This window comes from Centroberyx affinis, unplaced genomic scaffold, assembly GCF_046629955.1.
Source record: "Centroberyx affinis isolate AG114_WGS23_722 - 3 ecotype Tasmania unplaced genomic scaffold, CSIRO-AGI_Caff_v1 ptg000146l_1, whole genome shotgun sequence".
Classification (NCBI taxonomy): Eukaryota; Metazoa; Chordata; class Actinopteri; order Beryciformes; family Berycidae; genus Centroberyx; species Centroberyx affinis.
The window spans coordinates 183,282-196,897 of NW_027278844.1; the positions used below are offsets into that span (position 1 = coordinate 183,282).

Below are 13,616 nucleotides of genomic sequence, written 5' to 3' on the forward strand. Positions count from 1 at the left end.
ACCGTTGGAAAGCCTGTTTATTTCCCTTTTAAATGGTGCCTCATTTGTAAGGAACATGCATTTGTGGGATGAGCAGCACAGCTGAGTATGTGGGTTGCGCTCATGAAAAATTTGCCAAATCTTCTCTGCCAATGCCAAACAGCTTATTCTGCTGTTGCTATTGACTCTTGTTTTGTGTTGTTTGGTGGATTGGATGATTGAAGTCTATCAGTAACAAGGAAGAAACAAGACATATTGGCAATTTTACAATTTATTCATTTAACAAACAGTCAGGAGCCTCAGTAGCGTGTGGAAGAACCATACACAGCCACAACAGCCCGGCACCTCCTCCTCATGCTGGTCACCAGCCTGGTCACACACTGCTGTGGGATGGCATTCCACTCCTCAACCAGGATTTGTCGCAAGTCAGCCAACGTGGTTGTGTCGGTCACTCTAGCACGAACAGCACGCCCAAGCTGATCCCATAAGTGTTCAATTGGGTTGAGGTCAGGACTGTTGGCAGGCCGTTCCATTCTCTCTACTCCCAAATTCTGGAGGTAGTCTCTGATAAACCCCGCACTGTGGGGGCGAGCGTTGTCATCTTGGAGGATGGAGTTCGGTCCCAGACTGTGGAGATACGGGATCGCCACCGGTTGCGGAATCTCATCTCGATATCTCTCTGCATTGAGATCGCCTCCGATGATGACAAGCCTTGTTTTTCTAGTGATGGAGATGCCGCCCCACACCATCACACCGCCTCCACCAAAAGGTGTTTCTCTATCGGTGCAGTGATCAGCATAGCGTTCTCCCCGTCTTCTCCACACTTTGACCCTACGATCCAACTTCCGTAGGCAGAATCTGGACTCATCGCTGAACATAACGTTCCTCCACATGTTCAGGTTCCAGTGCAGGTGCCAATCAGGTACCTGATTGTCAGCACCTGGGGGTACCGGAAGCTCAAAACAAGAGTCAATAGCAACAGCAGAATAAGCTGTTTCGCATTGGCAGAGAAGATTTGGCAAATTTTTCATGAGCGCAACCCACATACTCAGCTGTGCTGCTCATCCCACAAATGCATGTTCCTTACAAATGAGGCACCATTTAAAAGGGAAATAAACAGGCTTTCCAACGGTATAAAATGTATTGCCAAGAAGCATTGTTACAACAGAGAAATAATCTACCAAACACAAAGTTCCGAACTTTTTGTTCGATGTTTATATACACATACATACATACATACATACATAACCTAAACAAGCAGTGAAATTTTGGATTTATGTTAAAATTTGTCATGTGATGCTTGATAAGTATATACACAGTGTTATTACACATCTTCACATAAAAAATAATTACTAAATAGTGTGATTTAATAAAATTTATGAAGCATTTTATGGGTCCAAACACCACTTTTGTTCATGTCCCACAACTGTGGTCTCAACGCTGAGGTATGTAAAATGAGCTAATTCAATTACAATATGACATTATTTCAAATGAAATTGTTTCATATAAATATTACTTTACACCATATTAAAATTCCTTTTTTTTGTTTACTGATTTACAATTACAATTTCACATTTGGCAGACGCTTTAATTCAAAGCGACTTACACATGAGATTTTCATACAACACAAGCAAGGTTCTAGTCAGGAGAGAACAACGAGAGTAAGTGCTATAAAGCTAAGTTCTGGTCCAACAGGACATAGGTGCTACGAGGCAGTGCTATGAGGCAATGCATAGAGTGCATAGAGGTACTTTTTTTTTTTTTGGTTGGTTTGGTTACACGGGCCATTAGGTGAGAAGGTATTCGCTAAAGAGCTGGGTCTTTAACCTTTTCTTAAGGATTGAGAGGGACTCTGCGGATCGAATGGAGTTTGGTAAGTCGTTCCACCACCGGGGAACCACAGCAGAAGAGTCTGGCTAGAGACTTAGGGCCTTGCTGTGGTGGCATCAGGCGCCGCTCCTTGGCAGAGCGTAGTGGGCAGAGGGAGCATAGACCTGAATGAGGGCGTTCAGGTCGGTCGGAGCCGTTTTGGTCAAGTTGGGTGGCAACTGGGAGCCAGTGGAGGGATATGAATAGCGGAGTGACGTGTGCTCTTTTGGGCTGGTTGAAGACCAGACGCGCCGCCGTGTTCTGGATCATCTGCAGAGGTTTGAGCTACATGCCGGGAGCCCTGCCAGTAAGGAGTTGCAGTAGTCAAGGCTGATATTACAAGCGCCTGTACCAGGAGTTGTGCTGCATGCTCAGACAGGTAGGGTCTGATCTTCCTGATATTGTACAGAGCAAATCGGCATGACCGAGCAACAGAAGCCATATGCTCCTTGAAGGTTAGTTGGTCATCAGTCATGACACCCAAGTTTCTGGCAGACTTTGTGGGCATGAGCTGAGTTGGATACTGATCTGTTGTTGTACAGAGGGACTGGCTGGGATGACAAGGAGCTCAGTCTTTGACAGGTGAAGCTGAAGGTGGTGTTCCTTCATCCAAGCCGAGATATCGGCGAGGCATGCCGATATCCGCGCCAAGACTGTGGGGTCGTCTGGCGGGAACGATAGGAGGAGCTGAGTATCGTCAGCATATGAATGGTATGAGAAGCCATGTGAGCGGATCACTGCACCCAGTGAGGTGGTGTATATAGAAAAGAGAAGGGGTCCAAGCACTGACCCTTGAGGTTCCCCTGTGGACAAGCAATGGGATTTAGACACTTCCCCTCTCCAAGACACTCTAAAGGATCTCCCTGAGAGGCAGGACTCAAACCAGCAGAGAGCAGATCCTGAGAAGCCAAGCTCAGCAAGTGTGGAGAGGAGGATTTGGTGGTTAACCATGTCAAAGGCGGCCGATAGGTCAAGTAACAGTAGGATAGAGGACTGACCGGCAGCTCTAGCTGATCGCAGTGTTTCCACTACAGACAAGAGCGCGGTCTGGTAGAGTGTCGGCGTTTGAAGCCAGACCGGTTAGGATCATACAGGTTGTTCTCAGAAAGGAATTCAGAGACTTGATTAAAGACCGCACGCTCGAGTGTCTTGGAAAGGAAGGTGAGTAGTGAAACTGGCCTGTAATTATCAACCTGAGATGGGCTGAGTGTAGGTTTCTTTAGCAGCGAGCTAACCCGCGCTTGCTTAAAAGCAGTGGGGAACACACCCGTTGTAAGTGAGGAGTTGATGATGTGCGTGACTGCAGGGATAAGTGTGGGCAAGATGGCCTGCAGGAGGTTGGAGGGTATGGGGTCCAACGGACAGGTAGTGGGACGAGAGTCAAGCAGAAGTTTGGAGACTTGCTCCTCAGTGAGATGGGAAAAAGACAGGACAGGTCCTGTTAGCTGGTGGCAGCATACTGATTTGGTCAGGCTCAGAGAACTGATTAGTGATGGTAGAAACCTTATCAGTAAAGAAGGATGCGAAGAGGTCAGCCATGAGCAAACTTGAGGGTGGAGGTGGTGGAGGTTTGAGGAGTGAATTAAAAGCTGAGAATAATTTCCGAGCATCTTTGCCGCTGCTGATTTTCTCCTGATAGTAAGTGGTCTTGGCACTTTTTAGATGGGAGGAGAATGCCGATAAGAGAGTTTGATAGTCAGTGAGGTCAGTGGGATCACTGGATTTGCGCCATTTTCTCTCAGCTGCTCTGAGCCCCGCCCGTTGCTCTCTGATGACACCGGTGAGCCATGGGCTAGTGGGGGTTTTACGAGCAGGTTTGGATGAGAGTGGGCAGAGATTGTCTAGAGAGACAGCTAGTGAGGAGTGTGTCTGTAGCCTCATTGACATGGAGTGAGGAGAACTCTTTATGAGGGGGCATGGTAGCCGAGACCTCATCGGAGAGCCGAGCCGGTGTGAGGGACCATTTATATTTTTTTATATGATTTTTTTCATCTAAATGCACCTGTCCCACACTTCTGAGTCCACTGAACAAATGCCATAGTAAAAGTTTTTATCAAAGCCAAACAAATCAGTTAGCAAGTGGATGGCATGAATGACAGGTTGGGCCACCCACACTAGGTGACCATCAAGAACAAGAAAAACAAGGTAAAGATCATCTTTTCTTCTGACGATCATATAGTTTGGTATGTAGACGGATATTTTGCAAGATTCTGAGTGTAAATTATACAGACTTTTTTCTTAATTTTTGAGTTTTAATATACCAAACTTGTTAAAATCATGATAATAACACTCTCAATCAATTCCTCATGCCAACATTACACAGAAAAATGGGGTCATTTGTCTCTGTATGATGTCTAGTTCAAAAGTTATGTCGATTTTCAATTTTCGTCAGAAATCCAAGATGGCCGCAAAGATGGCCGCCAAACGGACCCTTGGGACAATATTTCGAGTTGGGAACATCAAAATTTGTTTACTAGACACCTTGAGGATTACAAAAAACTAAGTTAGAAAAATATATCAGTGGGGTGCATGGGGACCCCACCTTCCTACTCGACTACCTACAGCGTAGCCCTCTAAGAGCTGTCACTATTGGGTTTATCCTTCTCGCACATGCGCAGTCTGAAGATTTTCTTTCCCGCCACTTTACGCTACAGTGACTACACTCAGGTCCTCAACTATAGAATATACAGCGTCAGGACCTGAGCTCTGTTCCCAAAAGCCAGTAATTTATTCGGCCAATGTCGGTGGAGCAGGGGGCCTAAGTCTTAGAGGGTTACGCCTATACTCATAGAATCTGGAGTTATGGTAACATAACTAATGTTCTCGGTCGTGAACGATGTAGGCTAATGTAGGCTAACGATGCAGGAAAGAGACGCGTCTGTGTACACCGATATGTGTGACGTCGCTCTCCCGAGGGGAACCCATCGACACGTGGAGGAGTCCCAAGGGGACACCACGTGACTTGCAGACATCATGCCTAGCAGACGCATCACAGACAGTGCCATCACCACTCTGTGAGGTGCGATGTGAGACAGTAGAAAGCTTAGCGCATCCAGCCTGGCTGGGGACAGCTTTGCTCTCATGGTGGCAGAGTTCAAGTCCACACCCAGGTAAATTAACGACTGGGTGGGGAGCGGAGAGCTCTTTTGCCAGTTCATGGCGAAACCCAGTGTTTGCAGATGCTGTACAACTTCCACTGTGTAGAGTGCAGCTTTCTCCTGGGAGTGAGCCATAAGGATTAGGTCATCTAGGTAGAACAAAACCCTGGTCCCTTTCCTGCGTAATGGCTCCAGCGCCATTTCCATACACTTGGAGAAGGTGCGCGGAGCCAGAGGGTAACCGGTTGTACTGGTATTGGTAAGAGGCAATGGCCTGCATGGCCTGACCCATCCGTCTCAAGTGAGATGAGCTTCACCCAAACAGGAGGCTTGCCTACTACTGGCAAGCCCTCCTCCTCTACTACCTGAAATCTCTCAAAAAACATAGCCCATCTCTGTCCATCTTTCTCATTCTCAGCTGCCGAAACACTCATTCATGCATTCATCACCTCAAGATTCAACTATTGCAATAGCATTCTTGCAATAGTTGCAATTCTTCTTCAATAGCATAGTTATGGCGCATCCTCCAAAATCTTCAATAAAGCCACCCGTATACTTAACTCATTACCGCACCAGATGCCACATCACCTCTGTGCTCCAAATTCATCCCTATGCTCCCAATTCAGCGCATACAGTTCTGCTGCTCATCACCTACAAAGTCCTCCACAATCTGGCCTTTTACCTTCCCGTACCCTCAAATCCGCTGATGCTAACCTCCAGGTCCCCCTCACTAGGACCTGGGGTGACAGGGCCTTCTCCATCGCTGCCCCCTCCCTCTGTAAACACAACCGAGAATCTACTTCAGACCCTCACTTTCAAAACATCTCTAAAAACCCACCTGCTTATCTGGTATCTTGCGTATCTTGAAAAGCGCTACACAAATAAAATGTATTATAATTATCATTATCATTATTATTATTATTATTATTTTTAAATCTTGGGCCCCTGGTATTAAAATGCAAGTGTATCTGGATATGGTATCCAGATAATGATCACGCCCTTTGCGTTACAAAGTATTATTATTATTATTGAACTTGGACCATTTCTCGTAGAGAGAAAATTATTGTGTCCCTAGATTCTTTGGAAGGTGCTGAGTCCATATATCAATTTCAATGCCCACCATATTGGATTTTCCACCATTTTGAATTTTTTAAAGATCACTTTTTTCACAACACCTCCTAGGCCGTTCATCTGATTCATACAAAACTTGGTGTGAACCATCTTGGGACCATCCTCTATAAAAGTTGTATAAAGGTAATTGATAGGCCAAATGGTTTCGCTTTAATCAACCAATTAACCATAACTCATTGACCATTCATCTAATCACACCAAAATTTCAAACACATGGGCCCTCATTTATGAAACGAACATACGACAGAAAACTGGGCGTACGGTCATTTCCACGCAAAGCTCGGCATTTATCAATTTGGACGTGAGCGGAGGCTACGATCAAATCTCACGTCAAGTCTCAACTCATGTACGCAAGTTTTGGAGTCAGCGTGGACTTGCGGTGCAGCAGAGTAAATCTGGCTGAGTCGGAGAATTGTTATTAGACCATATATTCTGACTGGCATCTAAGCGTATGCAGCCACATATTCATCACTTAAAAATATGTAGCCTATGGCAAAATATTCTATTTTGTGAAGGCCTACATCGACTATGTGTCATACAGCCTATCCCTAACATAAATAGGTATTTTCATATTGTTTGCAATTAACGGTGTTAACAGTTTTCTGGTGATTAATTAAGATTAATTTCTCTTTCATTTTGAGATAGCCTACTTGTTTGAGGTCTGACCATTTTTTCTTCACCTAAATGTAAAGAATTGCGATACAAGCTTTATATTAGGCTACTATGTATAAATTAAATATTCAAACCTCAGCTGGAGTTCGATTGTTGATCGCTGTTGACCGCAGCAGTGATTTCTTTCCATGCTGCATTTTTCCGACTTCCTTTGATGACTTTTCAGGCTGCCAAATAGAACTAATTGGGTCAATTGGACTTGGGACGTTAGAGTTTCTATTTCGAGGTAGGAGAAGTTTCTCTTCTTGGACGTATTACGCCTCTCCATGTCGTAAACTCTGGGGGCGAGGCCTCTAAACCGAGAACATTTAGGGGCGTGATATTTAAATGACGATTGTTTTCAGCCTCCACATTTATCAACGCCCGATCATTCTTACGCTGTGATTGGCGAGATACGAACGTTTCATGAATCACACGTGAACCCTGTCGTAAGATGATTTCTGCGCTCGGATCTGCGCTGGTTTCTACATTAGATTGATAAATGAGGGCCATGTTGAGGAGTGTTGCTTGAGCACGCCCATAAAAGCATTTTGAGTTCTGCCACTAGTGGACACTACAAATGCAAAAAGTTTGTATCTCATGATTGACCACATAGATTTGTATGAAATTTGGTATACATACTCTAGGATCATGTCCAAGTCGACTTCTGATATTTGGTCATGATTGATAAAAGTGGGTGTGGGTTAGAGCTAGGGTAGGCAATTTATTTTAGAAGCGTTTTGGTTGTATTTGTTGAAATTCTCTTCACATCCTGACAGCTATCAATAAATCAAATGCTCTGAGAAAAAAAAAGAAGAAAAAATCTGGTCTCTGTGGCAATCCCAGGCCCTGTAATCAGCCACTCCAAAATTCGGGATGAGCGCTAACAACCAATCAAGACAGCTCTTCCACAAGGAAGCATCCCGCCCCTGCCTGTCAATCACACGTGCTCAGTCTAGTAACAACTAGACTGAGCTAGCAGACATGTGTTTTGTGTAAAAGGTTTGTAATTTATCAAGTTTGCCCACATGCCGCTCTCCCTACAAATACAATCCCTACAATACAAAGGGAACCTAGCTCAATCTAGGTTTGTAGCAATGTTGCTAACTGTACTGACTAATCTATGCTGACAAAACTTATTTTTGCTAGTGAATGTATTAGTTACAACTAGATTGAGTTGGCAGAACTGTATTTTGCTTCAACGATTTTGAATTTATCAAGTTTGGCCAATGCTGGAGCCGCCGCTCGCTCTCTCTATTTAGAATGTACCTAGCTCAACCAAGTCCGTATCATAATGTGTTTCTGTAACAATACTGACTAATCTATGCTGACAAAAATAATTTTTGCTGGCGAATGTTTTAGTCACAACTAGAACTCCTCCAAGATTGACCAGTTTTGCACAATATCACTCCTTAGCGTGGAAGGAAAAATCTTTTTTGCCATCCTTTCTGACAGGCTCACCTCCTACATGATGAACAACAACACAATACATATGGATATATTTAACTATGGTCAGATGTAAGCCTCGCGTCTCCGGTAAGATCAAGATATTTTATATGCTTGTATAAAGCTCGCCAAACCTTTTCAAAATTAGCCTCTCTGCTCCTGAGAATATATATATTTTTTTTTCCAAATTTCATAATATAGAGCGCATCACCAATCCATCAAGATGGCGATGGAGGATGGGGATTTTTCCATTTCATAAGAATTAAACGTCTGGCCAGCAGACTAAGAAATGCAACTAAATCTTCAATATATTTGGGAATATGGTATTCTGCAGACAGAATACCAAAGAGGCCAGTAGCAGGCCAGTAGAGACGTGCCTGTTAAAGCATAAACTGTAGTGTACATATATTGCCAATAAGTGAAAAGAGAAGGGACATCACCAGAAGGAATGAACAGGATCTGCAGGTGCTAAATAACGACAGCATTCAGGATCTATATCTGGGAGAATGGAGGTGAGCTCAGCCTTGGACCAATGTAAACACCATTTAGATCCTTAATAAAAGGTGATGCCATTCTATACTACATGGCAAAAGCCTAACTATGTACAGAAGGAGGAAAAGTAGGATTTGCCAGAAGAGGAGATTAAATAAGTGATGATTGAATACTAAAGTGGTGCATTAGCTGTTTGAAAAAATGTTTAAACTATGTTCTACAACATGATTATTGATGTGTTTTGTTGCCAGTATCAATGAATGTGTGGATAAAACAGCAGAGAGCAAAAAAGGATGATGACTCTGTGCTGTGTTGTGATTGCTTTGTAACCCTGAATTTGAAACACACACACACACACACACACACACACACACACACACACACACACACACACACAAACTCAGACAGACACACACTCACTGTTAGTGCATAATTACTCATATCTTCTTGACATCATCTGTTGTTATGGCATCTCACGCAAACAGAACACATAGTTTCTCCACATCTGATTGGTCAACCAAAGATTTTATTATTATGGTAATAAGCTAGAGATTGATAAATATGAAAATCAAGTCCAAAGATACTGCTCAGTGGAACAGAGAGCAAGGAATCACATCAACATAGATGTATGAACCATCTAGAGGGGTCAAGAGGCATGGTATGGAAGTTTATGGAGTGCTAAAATAAACTGAAAATGACTGATAGTAAACTGATATTGTTGGAATTGTATTTTGCTTAAAGAAATATTATTGTGAATGCAAATGTCTCAGTATTAGTGATCAAATATGGAAACCTGAATACACTGTTTAGCAGAATTGCAGGAACCAGGAAGCATGGAATTTGAATTAAACAGGACCGGTGTGTTTAAGGACATACGTCTCTGTGATGTACCAGGTAAACGTACATGCATAATGGCAACTTCCCCTTTGATAGTACGTGTATTATTATACATTTTGCTTGGCTCAGTATCTGTTCTCACAATATGTGGTAACCTTCTCGTAATCACTGCCGTCATTTACTTCAAACAGCTCCACACTCCAACTAACTACCTCCTCCTCTCTCTGGCTGTGTCTGACTTCCTTGTAGGGGCTTTAATTTTGCCTTTCAGCTTGGATTCATCTGTACTCAGATGTTGGTATATTGAAGATGTATTTTGTAAGATACGGCTTATCATTGATGTTTCACTGTGTATGTCTTCTATTCTGAACTTATGTTGTATTTCTGTTGACAGATATTATGCAGTGTGTCAGCCTTTGAGATACAGAACTAAAATAAATGGTCATGTTGCTGGGATCATGATCCTGGTGAACTGGAGTGTTTCTGTCCTATTTGGACTAGGCATCACAGTTATGGGACTTTATCACGGGGAATGTGACATTACATGTCTTACAATTATTTATCCAATTACAATGGTTATGACAAGTTGTATGACATTTTTCTTCCCGGCAATCGTAATGCTCGGTATCTACATAAAGATTTTCCTGGTGGCACAGAGACAGGCACGTAGCATCCAGAACACAAACTGTCAGAGCATAAAGTCTGGAGCATCTGTCAGTAAGATGGAGAGAAAGGCCACAAAAACTCTGGCTATCATTATGGTATTTTTTCTGATCTCTTGGACTCCTTTCTTTCTTTATTACTCCGTGCAACATTTGACTAATTATTCAATACCAGCTACTGTGCATGAATCACTTCATTGGTTTGGAATGTCAAATTCAATGATCAATCCATTTATCTATGCATTCTTTTACAGCTGGTTCCGGGCTGCTTTCAGAATGATCATCTCCGGCAAAATATTTCAAGGTGATTTTGCAAACTCAAAACTGCTTTGATTTATTGTTTGGAGTACTGAAATAATGACGTGAAGAACTATAAATGCTGGCACATCAGTGTGTAGATTACAGTACACAGAGATACACTGTCTATTGCCCCTTGAACATTATAGCGTATGTAGTCATGCATGTACCTACAGTACATAAATTAAAATTAAGAAGTGACAACATAACAGAAACCTATGAAATTTAAAACTGGAAGCAATTGTATGCAGCTTCAGACAAACAATATTGTATGAAGCTGCTTATCAATTATGTCACGTAACCAATATAATTCTTACAATATTAAGAACAGATCATTTTGCAATTTATAATTCCAGTTAAGGTAATGTAATAAAATAAACACAGCATTACTACAGAAACATCTAACTCCTATGAAGAAATAACAGAGCATTTGGTGCATCATATATTTTACTTTTTATGAAAATATAATAAACATACATAATGAATATTACTTGCATTTTGTGTTTCAAAACAGTGTGACAAGATGTTTTTAGGTAACACCAAAACAATAATGAAAGTAAATAAGACAAACAATAAAATGCTAGACATGAATTACAAGGTTACATACACATAGAACAAACAAGAATAGAATGGAAAGACAGCAAAACCTTTTGGAAAGTAATTTTAAAGAAGTATCTTCTCCTCGGCCAGGGCACTCAAAAGTCTGGGGCCGTGGCCGTCTGGTCATCTTTACACTTTCTCTTTCTAAACCTCATCTTTAGTGTTTGACCTGAACTTCTGAATGATATCCTGCCTGAGGATCTCAGGCTGCAAACTTGCTCACAGGGAATTAGGTAGCAAATGTAGACTTGCTACAATCAGACGGCAAAGGGATTTATTATCTAGAAGGGAGTTGCATTATTCTAAATGAGACAAAATAAAAAGCAGGGAAAACTTTCTTAAGGTCAGCAATAGACAAGAAAGCATGGAAATATTTAACTTCAACAATTAACTGAATTAAGCAAGACTGAGCAACTCTTTTTACTTGACATTGACACTGAGGCTTCAGGTGTCACTTCCAGATTTTTAGTAGCAGGCTTCACTCATATTGGTGAAGAGACTATCAAAGTGATTCTAATTAGGTTAAACCCAAGTGCAGACAACAAAATAGCAAACATTTCTATTGCCATACCTACAGTGAAAAGTGAATCATTCTAGAAATATAATCAGAACACACTCAGCGTTTTTGGAATGGACAAACTTTTGTGGTGTAGTAACTGATTAGGTCATACACACTCAAAAATGTGTAGATAAACTTCTCATTGTTTGACAATTTTCAAGCTAAACCAGGTCAAAAAAAGTAAATGTTCTGAAAGTATACTTTTAAGTATTCAGAAGTGATATACAAAAATTGTGTTCAATTGAAACAACTTATTTTATACTTTGTGTTTTGAGAAAGAAATATAATCCTGCACACTGTCTACACTTGCATAATACTTGCGATTGCGACGTTGCCTGATGAAGATCCTCTGACCAGAATATGATCTACAATGATGTAAATGAGTAAAGGAATGCAGGAAATGAGCAAAAACTGCAATCACACTAGAATTGTCCTTTATGTAGCTTTTGAAACAGTAATCGCCATGCCTTTTGGCTGGACCCCTGTTTATCACTCATCTAAGACTTACGGCGTATGGCAGCCTTGATTTCGGACTCTCCCATGCTGCTGAACACTGCCTTCACAGTTTCTGTAAGAAGAGAATCGACAAAAGGAAGATATGTCATGATCCTAAAGTATTTCTAGTTTTAAGTCTACTGACACAAGACAACGCTTCTCAGCACTACTCAAGAATATGTAAATATAAAATATGAATATTATGTGATTTGGTACATGTACCTTCAAGGGTTTGAACTACCCCATCTTCCACTTACCTGACCTTGGGGGGGTTGTGATGGGCTGTCTTCACCGTCAGTTTTCTTCAACTTCAGATGCAATCAATAGCTGTTATCAAAGTATACCTTAGTGATCATTAGTACCATAACCTATTACCACAGTATAACACAGTACAACAGTGCACCATGGCACAACAATTGAAAAGAAATATAAGTACCATAGTAAAATTACCATGAGACCAACCAAAGGAAAATTGGTGGCCTCATGTCCTGCTTTCAGTTACCTAAAACACATGTTATCTCCTTAGGAGAAGTAATGTCTAATGAGAATGAGGTATAAAACCTGAATACTTTTCTCCAACACACTTTCATTCAAAAGAGAATTAAAATCAACGTAAGGCCCTGCGAGGTTGATCTCTATCAGGTACTATTTGTTGTTATTTGTTGTTACCTTCCTATTCATAAAAAGTAATAAATACAACTTGTTGACTACTTCCACAAACTGTCATTTCTAATTAGCACATCTGCTTTGCTATCTCTAGCACTCTTCAGACTGCTCTGTTCATGCTGCTTACCTTTCCACATTAATTCACATTATCATGCTGCGCTATCAATTAAGTATGGAGGTATTATTGGAGCAAAACATCTGAGCACCTGTGACAGTGGAATTTGTAGTTGTAGAAAATACTCACACATGTGTATCAGTAAATTTGAAGTCACAGAGAAAAATGCTTTAAGAGTTTTTTCTCTACCACAAACACAACACAACAGTTACACCTTCTCAAATTCTTCATTTACAGGTGCACAAATCCTATTCTACGAATCACAAATTAAGAAACTCATACGCTCACATTTTTGCTACAGTTGCTGCAGTGAATATGGTGCAAAACACATTCACACACCCGTATCAAATAATGTGAAGTCATGGACAAAATTTGCACATCCGCAAATCAGTATGTGAATTCATGCAATGAGAGCTGCACACCTGTAGAATATTTTCTCACAAATATTTTTTTTTTCTGGGATATTTTTCAACACAAGTCAATAACTACAACTGCTTGAATCTGCCGCTACGAATCTCAAATGCTGTTTTTTCGCTCACAAATTACAAGTTCCGCGTGCTCTGACCTTTGCACCACATATCTCAGTGAAATGTGGATTCGTACCTGTAGAGCCAGGGGCGGGCACTGTTCAGAGATCACAGAACCCTTTTGGCCAATCAAAGGAGCTCGTTTGGGCACCTGCGCAGTAGTGTCTTTCTTGGCCCCGCCTGGCCCACATG

At 41.6% G+C, this 13,616-nt stretch overlaps 1 protein-coding gene across 1 annotated transcript; it reads left to right on the top strand.

Moving 5' to 3' along the window:
• The first annotated feature begins 9,577 nt into the window (after positions 1–9,577).
• On the top strand, positions 9,578–10,498 carry LOC139654742 (trace amine-associated receptor 1-like). Its single transcript, XM_071531896.1, has one exon. The coding sequence runs from the start codon at positions 9,578–9,580 to the stop codon at positions 10,496–10,498; it is 921 nt and encodes a 306-aa protein (XP_071387997.1).
• Positions 10,499–13,616: the final 3,118 nt, after the last annotated feature.